This window comes from Haliotis rubra, unplaced genomic scaffold (assembly GCF_003918875.1).
Source record: "Haliotis rubra isolate DU_JTF1 unplaced genomic scaffold, ASM391887v1 Scf119, whole genome shotgun sequence".
Classification (NCBI taxonomy): Eukaryota; Metazoa; Mollusca; class Gastropoda; order Lepetellida; family Haliotidae; genus Haliotis; species Haliotis rubra.
Window position 1 is genome coordinate 1,655,421 of NW_025765103.1, and position 19,566 is coordinate 1,674,986.

Here is a 19,566-nt window from a genome sequence, read left to right on the forward strand (position 1 = left end):
GTGTTAAACAAAAACTATAAATACTGCTTAACAAAAAATATAATGCATGCAAATCAATTATTATGTAAAAATTTGAAACAATGTAAATACATGTTAACAATACACAACACGTTAAACAAACAAGATAACCGCATGTTAAGTAAACAAGATAACCGCATGTAAAACAAACAACATAAACGCATGTAGCATAATGTATAGACACGTGTTAATCAAACAATATAAATACGGGTTGATATAATACAAGCGATATAAACGAATGTTAAACAACAACCTAAGTCCGGGGTCCCGATCCACAAAGCGTTCGGAATGTTACGACCTGTCGTAACTCTATAGTTTATCATATAGGCATACGAATGTAGTAGCGCTACGAACGTTTTGTGGCTCGGGACCCACGTGACTAGTGGTGTAAGAGTGACCCGTCCACTACTGGTCACCCGATGCAAGGACTAAAACATAAGGGAAATCTTGAAATGGTAGAAGCTATGGTTGTAACCACCCCAATGTTCTGACCTGTGAGAGTGTATATGGTGATATGGAAGGCATTTGAAGGAATCGTCCTCACCATGTTACGGAAACTCTTTTTCAAATGTATCTCACACCTGTCATTTACGTCAAACTGACTTGGATGGCTTATCGACATCGATCATTCATATTACGGCAAGACACGTACATATCTGACACAAGTGATCAAGCGTTCGTGGTATAATTGGGCTGTATAATCTGATGAGAGCGATCTTGAAAATACATCTTTGAAATCGACGTTTTTTTTATCGAGGGTATTACTAACCGATTTTAGATCGCTGTTACATAAAACGTGTTACATTTCAAATCGAAACGCATTTTAGACTGAGGTTATCACTCACGTTGTCAATTTCAATCATTTCGTGTCTTAACGACGGAACACAGCGGGCACTTGCTTGACACACTAGCATCGTTTACATGCAGATTGCTGCAGTCCTTCCCTGTGAAATGTACAACCCAATTACGTTTGATGAATCCTGACTTTGAGTATTTTCAGTGCGAACATGGAAATAAGAGTCCTAATTTGATATTTCCTTCCACGTGACATTGGAGAAAATTGGAAACAATTAGCGGCAGGAGATGTTTTTTGTCATGTTTATATTCGGCGACCTTTGCCAAGTGCTTCCCGTGGATGTGTGCAAAGCACGTGGACAAGAAACCTTTGATGAAACAAATTATCGTTCCAATTTGAGTAGCAAACAAATTAGATTTACAATAAAATATTTTCCCCGAAATGCTCAATCAACACAGGATCGTTTAAAACAATATGAACAATAATGTTTGTGTTCTATTTCCCGTTTTACATCTTACACCGTGTCCTTGAGGACAGTGCAATCATGCCTTACATAACGAATTCCACATTGTCGCCGAGCTAACTGTTGTAAAGACCAGGCACCTGTCCTGCAGTGTCCGTTGCTGTAGCAAATCGGTGGCTACTTGAAAGACCCTGATGAATCGGTCCTGAGCAGGAGTGGTCACTCTTGGTCTTCCACTTCTGGGACTATCTTGGGTCGAATTGAAGTGGGTATAGCGAGATATGGTGCTGTGGTGGACGTTGAAGTGGGTATAGCTAGATATGGTGCTGTGGTGGACGTTGAAGTGGGTATAGCGAGATATGGTGCTGTGGTGGACGTTGAAGTGGGTGAGGTTATCACCACGTTGTCAATTTCATAGCGAGGAGAAAATTGGATTAGCGGCAGGAGATGTTTTTGTGGTGCCAAGTGTGGTGTGAAAGCACGTGGACAAGAAACCTTTGATGAAACAAATTATCGTTCCAATTTGAGTAGCAAACAAATTAGATTTACAATAAAATATTTTCCCGAAATGCTCAATCAACACAGTCGTTTAAAACAATATGAACAATAATGTTTGTGTTCTATTTCCCGTTTTACATCTTACACCGTGTCCTTGAGGACAGTGCAATCATGCCTTACATAACGAATTCCACATTGTCGCCGAGCTAACTGTTGTAAAGACCAGGCACCTGTCCTGCAGTGTCCGTTGCTGTAGCAAATCGGTGGCTACTTGAAAGACCCTGATGAATCGGTCCTGAGCAGGAGTGGTCACTCTTGGTCTTCCACTTCTGGGACTATCTTGGGTCGAATTGAAGTGGGTATAGCGAGATATGGTGCTGTGGTGGACGTTGAAGTGGGTATAGCTAGATATGGTGCTGTGGTGGACGTTGAAGTGGGTATAGCGAGATATGGTGCTGTGGTGGACGTTGAAGTGGGTATAGCGAGATATGGTGCTGTGGTGGACGTTGAAGTGGGTATAGCGAGATATGGTGCTGTGGTGGACGTTGAAGTGGGTATAGCGAGATATGGTGCTGTGGTGGACGTTGAAGTGGGTATAGCGAGATATGGTGCCGTGGTGGACGTTGAAGTGTCCTGTAACGGCAGACTGGGCCTCCCCTGCTTCCAAACGTTCAATGGCGATGTTTCGATCAGTAGCATTCAAACTTGGCATTTTTATATCTTCGTTTACGTCGTAAATTTCGTAATGAAATGATGAATTTGGTTTGACCTGTTATAGTCGATGTCTCTACTCATGTTTCCGACACATTGCACGTGCATTACGTGGAAAAAACTTTCTGTATGTACTTTTCATGTATCGTTTTCATTTTTTTATGTCATACCTTCACAAACACATTTTGGGATGCGTTTGCGCGTTACACAACAAACACGACATGATTAACAGGATTCAAGAGAAGGAATTGTGTTAATGACGATTGCTGTCAAAATATATCAAAATGAACTGCTGAAAACTCATATGCGTTTCTTTTTTTTAGAGTGTACATGTCACTATGCAATTGTACTCGTGAGGCCGGATTTTCCGGGCTAGCCCTATTGATGTTCATTTCATTCAAAAGGTGACAGTGATGATAGGCTGCATGAAATGGATCAATATGGCCGACAGCTACAACTAGAACAGTCTTAAATCTATAGAATGAAATGGAATGGGTTATAAGGGTAAAGCACGACTGTATACATTCCCATCTGAGTCAAAGGAATACAAAATGTCAACGCGCTCATAAACAGTAGCCTTGAGGACAGAAATGAATATAAATTCTTGGTTATTGATGATGACTCAGCAGAGAGTCTGGCTAGAGTGATCGATGTGTATTATGTATGGGGTTTTAAGCCGCTGTTGGTTAAAGTTGATCAAAGTAGCAGCATCAAACTGACCTTACCGAACAAGGAGCGTATGTAGCAGGGCGTGGTGCCATACCACAGATGGCATCCTTACAACACAACATATACACTAGATCGTAAATTAGACCACACGCTGTATGTCAGTGTTGGTCACTATAACACTATATCACACAGTACAACATATACACTAGATCGTACACTAGACCACACGCTGTATGTCACTGTTGGTCACTATAACACTATATCATACAATACAACATATACACTAGATCGTACATTAGATCACACGCTGTTGGTCAGATCACTATATCATACAGCACAACATATACACTAGATCGTACACTATGTCATGTCAGTGTTGGTCACTCACTATAACACTATATCAACATATAACACTAGATCGTACACTAGACACACGCTGTATGTCAGTGTTGGTCACTATAACACTATATCATACAACACAACATATACACTAGATCGTACACTAGACCACACGCTGTATGTCAGTGTTGGTCACTATAACACTATATCATACAACATATACACTAGATCGTACATTAGACACACGCTGTAAGTGTTGGTCATATACACTAGATCGTACAACATATACTAGATCGTACACTAGACCACACGCTGTATGTCAGTGTTGGTCACTATAACACTATATCATACAACACAACATATACACTAGATCACTAACACTATATATACACACACATATACACTAGTCGTACATTAGTCACACGCTGTATGTCAGTGTTGGTCACTATAACACTATATCATACAGTACAACATATACACACTAGATCGTACACTAGACCACACGCTGTATGTATGTCACTATAACACTATATCACTATAACACTATAGATCATGTATGTCAGTACAACACTATAACACTATATCATACACAACACAACATATACACTAGATCGTACACTAGACCACACGCTGTATGTCACTGTTGGTCACTATAACACTATATCATACAACACAACATATACACTAGATCGTACACTAGACCACACGCTGTATGTCAGTGTTGGTCACTATAACACTATATCATACAACACAACATATACACTAGATCGTACATTAGACCACACGCTGTATGTCAGTGTTGGTCACTATAACACTATATCACACAGTACAACACAAGATATACACTAGATCGTACACTAGACCACACGCTGTATGTCACTGTTGGTCACTATAACACTATATCACACAGTACAACACAAGATATACACTAGATCGTACACTAGACCACACAACATATACTGTATGTCAGTGTTGGTCACTATAACACTATATCACACAGTACAACACAAGATATACACTAGATCGTACACTAGACCACACGCTGTATGTCACTGTTGGTTACTATAACACTATATCATACAGAACAACACAAGATATACACTAGATCGTACACTAGACCACACGCTGTATGTCACTGTTGGTCACTATAACACTATATCACACAGCAGATTATATATGATAAAGTAGATGAAACATTATGTGTGACTTGTGCACCAGATTCGGTAGTTTGGTTGATAGAGATTTAGTATTTCCCTTCCATCCTCTCTCTTCTGTCAGAAACCTCACGCCTCACTCACTCACTCACTCACTCACTCACTCACTCACGTACCTCACAAACTTATAACCTCTCACAACCCTGTGATTTTCATAATGCATTTGCCAATACTGAACTTACTGAAAAAAAACCCACGAAACTTTTCCCTGGGCAAAATCAATAAGTGAAAGCAGAGCAGGCTTTACAACAGTGCATACATAATACCAGCAGTGTACTCCGGCCGCTGCACAGAGCTGCTCAATGGATGTCCATACGGATATATAGCCTCATATATAGTCTGGGGCAATCGGTGGACATTTTATTTATTTCCTTTCTCATGGCAGATGAATATGAATAACTAAGGTAACCGGGGAGATGCTCTGATACCGAGTGTTTATGTATATGAATTTACGAATAGGAATGAATGAATGCACGAAAGAATATACATAGCATTAATTCTTTTATTAACACACGTCACAATGTAACGTTACACATATAATATAAATATAACATAATATAAATAATATAATATAAATGAACGTCATATATGCATTAATAGATATTTTAAGTATTTCTTTTATGATTGTCTTTCAATATATACCAGAATTCAGATAACAGGACCTCTTCATTTTCTGAACTTGCCAAAGTAATTTAGACTTCGAATAGTTTCATGTTTCATGCTTCACACATAAATGATTCACTAATAGGATAAGAAGGGGTATTATTTAAAAAATCAGTGGCAGTCATGTTTAATGAGATCTCATTGTGCTTTTAATTTGCTTTCCTCTATGTTCCACTTTGCCATCATCGTTGTATTGATCGGGTGTTGCTGCTGGGGTATTGTCTCTCCAGCGCTCTGAAATATTTACCTCTTTAAAAATGGATATTAGGTCATTTAGAACATCCTATGGCTGATTGTCGCTTCCAACACGCTATAGCTTCTATTTTCAACCCTGATTCTGAATCCAAATCTCGGAGGCGATGTCAGCCAAGAGATATCGGAAGATCTTGTTGGTGAAATGACAAGTGGCGTGACCTTGATGAATGATTGCACATGCATTATGTACACCTAGACATGCAAAGCGTAGATTATGACATCGGCGCGAGTTAAACAAGAATCAATGGACACACTCATGCATTGGAGACTCCAGATGTAACCATCTCAAACTATCTTTATATCTATATTGCGGCGAAATCAGTCGCCCTCAGCGAATGCAGTCTAGAGATCCATCAACAGAAGGACAATTTTGAAAGCAGGAAATGGCAAGGTTACAGGATGTGTGTCCGAGTGCAGAGCTTGGACTGAGCCAAAAGAATATTAACGATCTCTCATATTTGCAACAAAACAACGTCAGCAACAACACCAGCAATAATGACCTTACTAATGATAGTCGTAATCAGTTGTATAACCATCATCGCCAGAGTACTCCGACAGAGAGATACACCATCTTGGGATCACTTGTCGTCTGCCCAGATAATAAACAGTACCAATTCGGGATTTCTTCAGTTCATTTTGACCTTGACCTCGTCCTTCAATGACGCTATCAGGTTATCGCCCTTTCATAAACAGGCAAAAGTATCATAACTAACCAGCAGTGTGACAACGCAACAACCTGGCATTTGTTGCATTGTCTTGTAACCTCGATCGCTCTTTGATAAATATATTTGTTGTTGTCCACCAAAACGTACATTTGAACAGGTGCGTAGCAATTTTTTTCTTTTCGTGTAAGTCCGATAGGTTGAGAAGCTTTATATTGAGATAGTATTGAGGGCTTGCCCAACGTTTTTAGCAACAATCATGTGTAAGCTCGGGCTTTTTTCAAAATGATAGCTACGCCCCTGTTCAAGACAAACAATTAACGACATCTCTACAATGTCTTCTGGGACTATATCTCCCAATCAGGCCAGGACTGATCCGATGATGATCCCGTAAATTTGGGCACTTGTGGTTTCCCCACAGTAGTACTCGGGCACGACCTATGTAACCGGTGTTCCTCCAACAGTAACTAATATGTCAGGGGATCCTGGTCAAGGCGGCACGAAATCCAACTCAAACGCTCACTTATGATCACCGTGATTATTTCTAATGTGGAATTTATTTTACTTCAACAACCATGCTTAAAAGCCCACACAAACGCTACATGGAGAAATGGCACATGCTGCTGGAAATCTGAACCACCCAAATGGATTTCTCACAGATGAAGGTCCCCGCGGACGCAGGAGCATGTATCGATCTGCTGCATCCGTTAGAAATTTCAAGTTTCACCCCTACATGATCAATGGCCCACATTTTCAACGAACCCTTAGTGTCTGACTTCATTTAGATTTTGACAGGCCGATTTATTTTGTGGCACAATATGTTATCATTCGTTACCTCGGCAGCCACGCGTAATGCATAGCGGCCCTAGTTAACTTGCACAGTTAAAACTAATACAGATTCACCCCAAGCCGCCTCAGCTCATCTCGCCGTACGATTGTTATACCGTTATTAACAGTTATTAACTCCCTCAGCTCACCCTACCGTATCATCGTAATACATCTAACTATTATCCCCTCAGCTCCACTTGCCGTATCAATGTTGTACAGTCTTTTGGTAGACCGTCAGTTCACCCAACCGTAGCAATGTAAGGTTTTCTCAACTAACCACAATATACTCTTTAGCCACTCCAGTATGAACGACGTTGTAACTTAACTATTCCGTAGCTAGTTCGTTTCAGCAATTCTAACATTGAAACATAGTTCTTCCCTATTCCCGCCAGGTATCCCTGATCAAATTAGCGTTCTACCCAACTGACTAACCAATTTAGTAACCGATTGAACTTGCTTCGACTGAATGAATTATATATTTATCTTCAAAGGAATATGCTTTTTAAACAGGCTGTTGGAGTAGAACATGCTCGCAAATCTCTTCGGGGACCTCAAAGGTTGTCTGACATTTGAACGTCGTCTTCAACTAGAGCCTGCAAGCCATCTTTCAGAAAAAATATGCCCTTCTAGACAAGGTCACCAGGCTCTGTTAGTTGACAGTTGCTTGAGTGTTATCTACACTTTTCTCATGAAACCCATGCAATGGTTTCTTGTGTGCCCAGTATGAGTTGTTCAGACAGTTAACACAAGCAGATATAATATAAAGCACATAGATACAAGTACCCAGTCCAGACTTGAACATACAGTGACTATACCTAGTTTACAGTGTCCTAGAGGTGAAGGAGGGTGGGATTGGACATTTAGCGACTTAGTGTGACTGAACGGAATAAAGGGGGCACATTTGCGTAGTATCATTGGACAAGATACTAAGATCCTCATTGTCTCAGTTCACCCAGCTGTAAAATGGGTACCTGTGAGGATGTGCTGGCAATGTGAGTGATTAGTTCATTGCGCCTAACAGGCAGCATGGCTGTATACTTCCCAGGGAGTTGAAAAAGTTTCGTATAGCACGATGGTGTCCTATGACCGGGGATAGTAATGTACGTAGCGCCGTGAGCAGGAAATGTGCCTGGATATGAGCGCCATTTAAACGGACTATTACTATGATTGAGGGTTGAGGGAAGGATTAGTGGAATGGTGAAAAGGTATGATCGGCCGGGTGAAGGAATAAAGTGGAACAGGTGAAATAAGGGTGTGATTGGGATGGGCTGGGTGTAAGGACGAAGGAATGACAGAACTGGGGAATGGTCTTGCTTAGACATTACTGATATCAATATATTCTCGAAGTTCACTTCTCAAGATGCTGCCTACTAGCTGGTTCTCTATTCACGTTTTCCACGGGAACCAGACAGTTCAATCGGCGCCTGTTTTCCCGTCTTGCAGGTGGTGGAAGGGGGATTGCTTCAACGTTATGGTTTCTGAACTAATTGCAAAAAAGTGCAGATTTGAGCTTTGTCTGGCAAAATGACAAAGAAATCGAGCTGAATCAGCGATTTCGTGATAGTGTTTATTGGCGAAGGTAACGATTTTGCTTCAACGGAGCTATGTCTCATCACTCCACAACTCACTCTTGCAGAGCTAAGTGCATGTGTATATAGTTACCGGGAAGGGAGTTTTGCCCACGATAAAAGAAACTCAGATCGCAATACAAAGTTGTCGTTCAGGCCCACACCTACACACAAGTATATATACTAGCAAGGTTATCTACTCTATGTAATTGGTCTACCACGTTGAACCGCTTAGGTATAAACATATCCGAGTTCTAGAGCCAGGTATTGTTGATTACCTGTTTGGGTTCCATCAGAAACTGTGTTGGCCATTCAGTAGTTCATGACGAACATCACTGTTGCTTGTACGTGCTCGTTCTCAACTAGGCTGTTTCATTCCATTGCCAACAATACTCACTCATTGTTATTCATGTTAACGCCGCCACGTATTACCAACTGGTGTCCTGATCATAAATAAACAAATTAAAAGCAGTTAGCAATCGGTGATAACTTACGACCTATATAATGGTTCCATTTTCATATTTAGGTAAAAAAATATAACTCAGTCTGTTTCATGACGTCATCGATTGAGTACAAAACAACTGCCAGTGCAGGTACAATCATCTTCATCCTTCAATATCGGCCCCGCTCTACAAAATAAAGAACAACAACCACCAGACAAAACTCCCCAACAAGTAAAAAAAACCAACAAACTCCAAACAAACAAAACTACACACAGACACAAGAACAAAACGATAAAAAACATAAAATAACAAGAATTTTAAGTATTTAAGTAATTTGCGTGATTGATCTATTTTGGACAGTTATGTCTGTACAACTACACAAATGTAACACATAGAATGTATATCGTATGTGGCCAATACAGCCAGCATAAACAGACACAGGATTGTCCTTTACGATCAACTGGACCATTTAATCTTGAACTCAGGGAGTGTGAATACAGCTGTAAGGATCAGAATTTGTACCTGAACCACAACCTGAGCTACAATGCTTAATCTCTACGTGAAGCAAGTCTAGATTTCCCCCAATATCCCAAATCACTCGGACTCCTTTTCAGTTTAAAAGGAATGGTTTGTTTCTAATAAAATGATATCTATTCAGTGAGTAAGCGTTAGTCTTAGATCAGAATACACCAATGCTTAATCTCTACGTGAAGCAAGTCTAGATTTCCCCCAATATCCCAAATCACTCGGACTCCTTTTCAGTTTAAAAGGAATGGTTTGTTTCTAATAAAATGATATCTATTCAGTGAGTAAGCGTTAGTCTTAGATCAGAATACACCAATGCTTAATCTCTACGTGAAGCAAGTCTAGATTTCCCCAATATCCCAAATCACTCGAACTCCTTTTCAGTTTAAAAGGAATGGTTTGTTTCTAATAAAATGATATCTATTCAGTGAGTAAGCGTTAGTCTTAGATCAGAATACACCAATGCTTAATCTCTACGTGAAGCAAGTCTAGATTTCCCCCAATATCCCAAATCACTCGGACTCCTTTTCAGTTTAAAAGGAATGGTTTGTTTCTAATAAAATGATATCTATTCAGTGAGTAAGCGTTAGTCTTAGATCAGAATACACCAATGCTTAATCTCTACGTGAAGCAAGTCTAGATTTCCCCCAATATCCCAAATCACTGAGGCTCCTTTTCAGTTTAAAAGGAATGGTTTGTTTCTAATAAAATGATATCTATTCAGTGAGTAAGCGTTAGTCTTAGATCAGAATACACCAATGCTTAATCTCTACGTGAAGCAAGTCTAGATTTCCCCCAATATCCCAAATCACTGAGGCTCCTTTTCAGTTTAAAAGGAATTATTTGTTTCTAATAAAATAATATCTATTCAGATACTCCTGATGTACCCTGGTGTCTCCTGATGTCCCCTGATGCCCACCTGATGTCTTCTGGTGTCTCCTGGTGTCCCCTGATGCCCACCTGATGCCCACCTGATGTCTCCTGATGCCCCATGGTGTCTCCTAGTGTCCCCTGATGCCCACCTGATGTCTCCTGGTGTCTCCTGATGTCCCCTGATGCCCACCTGATGTCTCCTGATGCCCCATGGTGTCTCCTGGTGTCCCCTGATGCCCACCTGATGTACCCTGGTGTCTCCTGATGTCCCCTGATGCCCACCTGATGCCCACCTGATGTCTCCTGATGCCCCATGGTGTCTCCTGGTGTCCCCTGATGCCCACCTGATGTCTCCTGGTGTCTCCTGATGTCCCCTGATGCCCAACGGATGTCTCCTGCTATATCCTATTGTCCCCTGATGTCTCCTGGTGTCCCCTGATGCCCAACTGATGTCTCCTGGTGTCCCCTGATGCCCACCTGATGTCTCCTGGTGTCCCCTGATGCCCACCTGGTGTCTCCTGGTGTCCCCTGATGCCCACCTGATATCTCCTGGTGTCCCCTGATTCCCACCTGATGTCTCCTGGTGTCTCCTGATGCCCACCTGATGCCCACCTGATGTCCCCTGATTTCCCCTGGTGTCCCCTGATGTCTTCTGGTGTCCTCCGATGCCCTCCTGATGTCTCCTGGTGTCCCATGATGCCCACCTGATGTCTCCTGGTGTCCCCTGATGCCCACCTGCTGTCTCCTGATGTCTTCTGGTGTCCTGCGATGCCCTCCTGATGTCTCCTGGTGTCCCATGATGCCCACCTGATGTCTCCTGGTGTCCCCTGATGCCCACCTGCTGTCTCCTGGTGTCTCCTGGTGTCCCCTGATGTCTCCCGGTGTCCCCTGATGCCCATCTGATGTCTCCTGGTGCCCCCGATGTTCCCTTAGTGTCTACTGGTGACCCTGGGCTCCCCTGGTGTCTCCTGGTGTCCCCTGATGCCCTCCTGGTGTTTCCTGGTGTTCCCCTAGTGTTTCCTGGTGTCTCCTGATGCCCACCTGATGTTCCCCTAGTGTCTCCTGGTGTCCCCTGATGTTCCCCTAGTGTTTCCTGGGGTCCCCTGATGCCCACCTGATGTCTCCTGGTGTCCCCTGATGCCCACCTGATGTCTCCTGGTGTCTCCTGATGTCCCCTGATATTTCCTGGTCCAGTGTGCCCTGATGCTGTGTCCCTTGACCCTGTTTCCAGTGGTGCTGAGCCAAATGTGTCTGTGTCTCCAACCAGTAAGAGCGCTGACCGCATCAAGGTGGGTGTTGTTTTATTATCAGTGGTCACGGCCCCATGCAATGTCGTTAATGAACTAGTTATTCTCCAGAGAACTGTTAGTGTCCGCCATGGTGTAAACATGACTGTACATCAAAGCTGTTTTACAATGAAATATCAATTTTTCAGTTCTCCAGCTATTAACGGTGTATAATTAGACAGAACAGGGAACGCTGGGGTGATGAATCATGTTGATGAGATTGACGAACGGAGGAACACACATAAACATACAGACGGATAGGGACGGATGGCCAAACTTTGTTACAAGGGTACACACAGGCACAGTAGTACATAGAGTGACACACACTGTGGTACATACAGTGACACGCGGTGAAACATAGGATAGAAAAATAAAGTTTGCTCTAGCCCTGTGTGTAGTGCAATAATGTGTGGTTTTGTCTTGGACCTTTACAGTTAAAACACGAGGATGATTGTGTCACATAGAAGTCCTATTATGGCGTCAACTGGTAGTAACGTCATATTTTGCCCAATTCACATTTTTAGCAAACCGAAGACCGGCGATCTTAGGAAGATTTAAGTACTAAAAATACGTCTCCGTACTTATGAGCATGCACTGATAAACTCGGCCTCATGGCGTACACGCTTGTAAACTCCCGCTAGTGACCCACGTAACTCCTAGTCTCCCGACCCCCTTCATCACCAACAACAATCACATCAAGGGAGGAGGACCTAGCGTGACTGAATACATAAAGTCAATCAACCCATGTTACTACGGGCCCTCCGATGACAGGGGCGTAGCTACCATTATAAAAAAAGCCCGGGCTTACACATGATTTTTGCTACAAAAATTGTTCTTCTAATTCTTGCCAAAAATACCTACAAACACACTATCACACTACAATTTAAGAAATGGTAATCCCTCCATGAACCATATTGACTCCAATATTCTAGCTGTGATAACTTGTATTACCAATACAGTCACCATGTACATATTATTCTTCATATCATAAATTTGAAAGGTGTCGCCCTTCAAGGAAAGCTTATGCATTACTCCATTCTTTAGTCATTCTGCAGGCTTTTAACACGTGATATTCAGGCTTCAGTGAAGTACTCTGCAACATTTTGAAACACTACACTTCAGTTGTTCGCGATCTATAGCAACTGTTTTATATTGTATTGTCTTTCATAGTTAAGATATTTTAGACTTTCATACTAGTTTTACGATTATATTTGTGATATTCTAGTTATTTTTACTATCCTTCGCCGACAGGATTTTATAATGATTTATTATGGCATTATAACTTGTTAATAGTCACGATATGGCTGAAATATTGCCGATGTGACTTAAAATCTTAACTCACTCACTGAAACACTAAACTACAATACCAGCGTTCTATAAAGACTTTATCTTTGTTTATTCTTCATTTGTTTATCATTTCATGGAGAAAAAAATACTCGATGCATGGTATCGTATCAATGCAGTAAACATGCGTTAAACAATGTCAAAACATATTTGCATATGAGGAAGTCACATTCAGTCAAATGATTATTCTGTCTGAACTAATGGTATACTACTCTAAGCTCTTCTTATGATTTCAAAATATTGATAAGATAACAACATTTTAAAGTTATTTATCATCAATCGTCAAACGATAACACTTCAGGTCTCATAAAAAAAATGAAAGCCCTCAATACTATCTAAATATAAAGCTTCGCAGTCTATCGGGCTTACACGAAAAATTGGCTTGCTACGCGTGAATGATATGTTCTCTTTCAACCAGTACTGGCCACGAACCGTGTGTCTCCAACTCCAGCCCTTCTCCATCCAGAACATGGCTGCTTATCATACATACCCTGAAACAAATACATTCAACACAGTGAAGGCATGTCCATAATATCTGGCAAATCTAGACATTCTGCTTGTGTATATTTACCTATTTTGTTTATATTTATTTAATTACATTCTGTAAAATATGTTGATTACGGAAACTAGATGCTAGTCTTGGCTGACCTTAACTTTCCTGTGAGATGAAATCGGCAGTTCACGAATAATCGTCCTGACTACTGATACGATAAACTGGTATATTGCTGACTACTGATATGATAAACTGGTATATTGCTGACTACTGATATGATAAACTGGTATATTGCTGACTACTGATATGATAAACTGGTATATTGCTGACTACTGATATGGTAAACTGGTATATTGCTGACTACTGATATGATAAACTGGTATATTGCTGACTGCTGATATGATAAACTGGTATATTGCTGACTACTGATATGGTAAACTGGTATATTGCTGACTACTGATATGATATAACTGGTATATTGCTGACTAGTGATATGATAAACTGGTATATTGCTGACTACTGATATGATAAACTGGTATATTGCTGACTACTGATATGATAAACTGGTATATTGCTGACTACTGATATGATAAACTGGTATATTGCTGACTACTGATATGATATAACTGGTATATTGCTGACTACTGATATGATAAACTGGTATATTGCTGACTACTGATATGATACAACTGGTATATTGCTGACTAGTGATATGATAAACTGGTATATTGCTGACTACTGATATGATAAACTGGTATATTGCTGACTACTGATATGATATAACTGGTATATTGCTGACTACTGATATGATAAACTGGTATATTGCTGACTACTGATATGATACAACTGGTATATTGCTGACTAGTGATATGATAAACTGGTATATTGCTGACTACTGATATGATAAACTGGTATATTGCTGACTACTGATATGATATAACTGGTATATTGCTGACTACTGATATGATAAACTGGTATATTGCTGACTACTGATATGATATAACTGGTATATTGCTGACTACTGATATGATAAACTGGTATATTGCTGACTACTGATATGATAAACTGGTATATTGCTGACTACTGATATGGTAAACTGGTATATTGCTGACTACTGATATGATAAACTGGTATATTGCTGACTACTGATATGATAAACTGGTATATTGCTGACTAGTGATATGATAAACTGGTATATTGCTGACTACTGATATGATAAACTGGTATATTGCTGACTACTGATATGCTAAACTGGTATATTGCTGACTACTGATATGATAAACTGGTATATTGCTGACTACTGATATGATATAGCTTGTATATTGCTGACTACTGATATGATAAACTGGTATATTGCTGACTACTGATATGGTAAACTGGTATATTGCTGACTACTGATATGATAAACTGGTATATTGCTGACTACTGATATGATAAACTGATATGATAAACTGGTATATTGCTGACTAGTGATATGATAAACTGGTATATTGCTGACTACTGATATGATAAACTGGTATATTGCTGACTACTGATATGCTAAACTGGTATATTGCTGACTACTGATATGATAAACTGGTATATTGCTGACTACTGATATGATATAGCTTGTATATTGCTGACTACTGATATGATAAACTGGTATATTGCTGACTACTGATATGATAAACTGGTATATTGCTGTCTACTGATATGATAAACTGGTATATTGCTGACTAGTGATATGATAAACTGGTATATTGCTGACTACTGATATGATAAACTGGTATATTGCTGACTACTGATATGATTAACTGGTATATTGCTGTCTACTGATATGATAAACTGGTATATTGCTGTCTACTGATATGATAAACTGGTATATTGCTGACTACTGATACGATAAACTGGTATATTGCTGACTACTGTTATGGTACAGCTGGTATATTGCTGATTACTGATTTGACATTTTAGTACTTTACTGAATACAGATGACGTCAAATGAAGACGTTGTCAGTGACGACGAGGTGGCTGCCCTGATGATATACACAAGCAAGATGAAGCCAGTCCAGAATTCTCACGTATGATAGACGGTAATGAGTGACACTCTGCACACACACCTCCCGATAATGTGTTCACTCCCATTTTCCCCAAAGAGAATCTCATGCGTTTACAACAAGCGCCTTTGATCTTCATAACGGAATCAGCATTATTTACACACCTATAAATTTATAATCAATGTGTAATCTGATAATTCTAATCTGGCTCTGATCGCATTTATCTCCGTGCCTCATCATGGTAGAATTGTCTTCCATCACACCGAACGCTTAATGGCCGCTTGTTCGCGACAGCTTTAATCAAATCAAATCAAATCAGGTCTTGGCGTCGTATTAACCATGTAAAAATGTCAAACAATCCTGGCAACGGTAAAACTATAGTCATGAGGGGTTCAGAAAAACAATACGGCGTTTGTCTATAGAGACCAATCTTGTTGGAGATGGTGAATAAAACATCAGTTGACCTTTCATATTAATTTGCTTAATTAATTTCCAGCTGATAATTTCGCTCCTGGGAGGATCCAAAAGTGCGATGTTTCCGACCACAAGCCGGTGAGGGGAAGTAGATAATGTGTCCAAAACCAAATCACCACATTGATCAGGGTTGATATCTCACGGGCTTATAACCTGAGAGTTTGAATCACGTTGCTGTAGTGTCTGATATTTAGAGTTAAATGGACTTCAGTTAGACTTAGCTTGTCAACATCGACATCTCGAAATCAGGTTTCTGGAGTATTTCCCAACTTAGGGGATCAAGACATGCTGTAGTTTGTCTCTTTACAGCCTGACATTCTCCCCGTTTTGTGGACATTTTATGTCCATTTTTCAAGAATAAATTCTAGAAAAATAATTAAAATATAGTTTTTATTGTTTTTAATGTCTCTCTCGATTTGATAGTCAATCTACAAAATGTCATTTGGGCTCTGAGTCATCCGATTGTGAAAATCTTGGTTATCGTGTATCATTGTGGAAATGTCACGTTCCTCTAACGGATTCTATTACTGGATCAATACTGTGGATGTATACATGGTGTTGACACTTTTGTGATATCTTGCGTGTTGTTTAACCATTGTTAAATGAGCCTGTAGGACTTAAACAATCAGGCTGGTCGCTTCATTGTTTGAACCAGGTACTGACTAGATCAGGCTGCACCAGTCAACTACTGTCCACACCGAGCCAATGATTACCTTATGTTCAGCTGTAAAACAAACACTAAAGGAAAACCTTGCTTTCACGAGACAGCGTTCTGTGTAGGTAATTTATAAACAACAGCACATAGTTCTGAAAGTGCCGCACGTTTCCTTTTTACGTGTATTTCATCTTTATCTGTCGGAGTCAATTTAAGACGAATTTATCATTTAGCTTTTTACTCAAGAGCAATTACAAATGCTTGAATGTTTTACATTTTCAAATTCTCTTTCTTTCGTTTTGCACAACATGAACTGGGGGATACCACCATGCGTAGATCAGTCACTTGCATCAGCGTATTGGGTATCATACTTGCAGCAGCGTATTGCGTATCACACTTGCAACAGCGTATTGGGTGTCACACTTGCAGTAGCGTATTGGGTGTCATACTTGCAGCAGCATATTGCGTATCACACTTGCAGTAGCGTGTTGGGTATCACACTTGCAGCAGCGTATTGGGTGTCACACTTGCAATAGCGTATTGGGTGTCACACTTGCAGTAGCGTGTTGGGTATCACACTTGCAATAGCGTATTGGGTGTCACATTCGCAGTAGCGTATTTGGTGTCACACTTGCAGTAGCGTATTGTCTGTCTAACTCGCAGTAGCGTATTGGGTATCATACTTGCAGCAGCATATTGCGTATCACACTTGCAATAGCGTATTGGGTGTCACACTTGCAGTAGCGTATTGGGTGTCACACTCGCAGTAGCGTATTGGCTATCATACTTGCAGTAGCGTATTGGGTGTCACACTCGCAGTAGCGTATTGGGTGTCACACTTGCGGCAGCATATTGCGTATCACACTTGCAATAGCGTATTGGGTGTCACACTTGCAGTAGCGTGTTGGGTCACACACTTGCAATAGCGTATTGGGTCACACTTTGCAGAAGCGTATTGGGTGTCACACTCGCAGTAGCGTATTGGGTATCACACTTGCAGTAGCGTATTGGGTGTCACACTTGCGGCAGCATATTGCGTATCACACTTGCAATAGCGTATTGGGTGTCACACTTGCAGTAGCGTATTGGGTGTCACACTTGCAATAGCGTATTGGGTATCACACTTGCAGAAGCGTATTGGGTGTCACACTTGCAATAGCGTATTGGGTATCACACTTGCAGAAGCGTATTGGGTGTCACACTTGCAATAGAGTGTTGGGTATCACACTTGCAGTAGCGTATTGGGTGTCACACTTGTAGCAGCATATTGCGTATCACACTTGCAATAGCGTATTGGGTGTCACACTTGCAATAGAGTGTTGGGTATCACACTTGCAGAAGCGTATTGGGTGTCACACTTGCAATAGCGTATTGGGTATCACACTTGCAGAAGCGTATTGGGTGTCACACTTGCAATAGAGTGTTGGGTATCACACTTGCAGAAGCGTATTGGGTGTCACACTTGTAGCAGCATATTGCGTATCACACTTGCAATAGCGTATTGGGTGTCACACTTGCAGTAGCGTATTGGGTGTCACACTTGCAGTAGCGTATTGCGTATCACACTTGCAGTTGCGTATTGGGTGTCACACTTGCAGTAGCGTATTGGGTGTCACACTTGCAGTAGCGTATTGGGTGTCACACTTGCAGTAGCGTATTGGGTGTCACACTTGCAGTAGCGTATTGGGTGTCACACTTGTAGCAGCATATTGCGTATCACACTTGCAGTACCGTATTGCGTGTCACACTTGCAGTAGCGTATTGGGTATCACACTTGCAGTAGCGTATTGGGTGTCACACTTGCAGGGTATTGGGTAGCGTATTGCGTCACACTTGCAGTAGCGTATTGGGTATCATACTTTGCAGTTGCGTATTGACTTGTCACACTTGCAGCAGCGTATTGGGTATCACACTTGTAGCAGCGTATTGCGTATCACACTTGCAATAGCGTATTGGGTGTCACACTTGCAGCAGCGTATTGCGTATCATACTTTGCAGCAGCGTATTGGGTGTCACACTTGCAGTAGCGTATTGGGTATCACACTTGCAGCAGCGTATTGGGTGTCACACTTGCAATAGCGTATTGGGTGTCAAACTTGTAGCAGCATATTGCGTATCACACTTGCAGTACCGTATTGCGTGTCACACTTGCAGTAGCGTATTGGGTATCACACTTGCAGTAGCGTATTGGGTGTCACACTTGCAGTAGCGTATTGGGTGTCACACTTGCAGTAGCGTATTGGGTGTCATCACTTGCAGTAGCGTATTGGGTGTCACACTTGCAGTTGCGTATTGGGTATCACACTTGTAGCAGCGTATTGCGTATCACACTTGCAATAGCGTATTGGGTGTCACACTTGTAGCAGCATATTGCGTATCACACTTGCAATAGCGTATTGGGTGTCATACTTGCAGTAGCGTGTTGGGTATCACATTTGCAGCAGCGTATTGGGTGTCACACTTGCAATAGCGTATTGGGTGTCATACTTGCAGTAGCGTGTTGGGTATCACACTTGTAGCAGCGTATTGGGTGTCACACTTGCAGCAGCGTATTGGGTGTCACACTTGCAATAGCGTATTGGGTGTCACACTTGCAGTTGCGTATTGGGTATCACACTTGTAGCAGCGTATTGCGTATCACACTTGCAATAGCGTATTGGGTGTCACACTTGTAGCAGCATATTGCGTATCACACTTGCAATAGCGTATTGGGTGTCATACTTGCAGTAGCGTGTTGGGTATCACATTTGCAG

At 41.2% G+C, this 19,566-nt stretch overlaps 2 protein-coding genes across 2 annotated transcripts in view; one reads left to right on the forward strand and one right to left on the reverse strand.

Moving 5' to 3' along the window:
* Window positions 1-10,520: 10,520 nt before the first annotated feature.
* Window positions 10,521-11,810, reverse strand: LOC124261022 (collagen alpha chain-like). The gene has a single exon (XM_046695341.1). The coding sequence runs from the start codon at window positions 11,808-11,810 to the stop codon at window positions 10,521-10,523; it is 1,290 nt and encodes a 429-aa protein (XP_046551297.1).
* Window positions 11,811-15,618: 3,808 nt separating this feature from the next.
* Window positions 15,619-19,566, forward strand: part of LOC124261030 — a 42,318-nt gene continuing 38,370 nt past the window's right edge. Inside the window, exon 1 of the mRNA XM_046695353.1 lies at window positions 15,619-15,708. Within this exon, the coding sequence (XP_046551309.1) occupies window positions 15,619-15,708 (90 nt within the window). The remainder of the gene's footprint in view (window positions 15,709-19,566) is intronic.

What these genes read in the sequence shown, in the direction of transcription:
- LOC124261022 (XM_046695341.1), bottom strand. Translation starts at nt 11,810, where the DNA reads ATGCGGTCAGCGCTCTTACTGGTTGGAGACACAGACACATTTGGCTCA.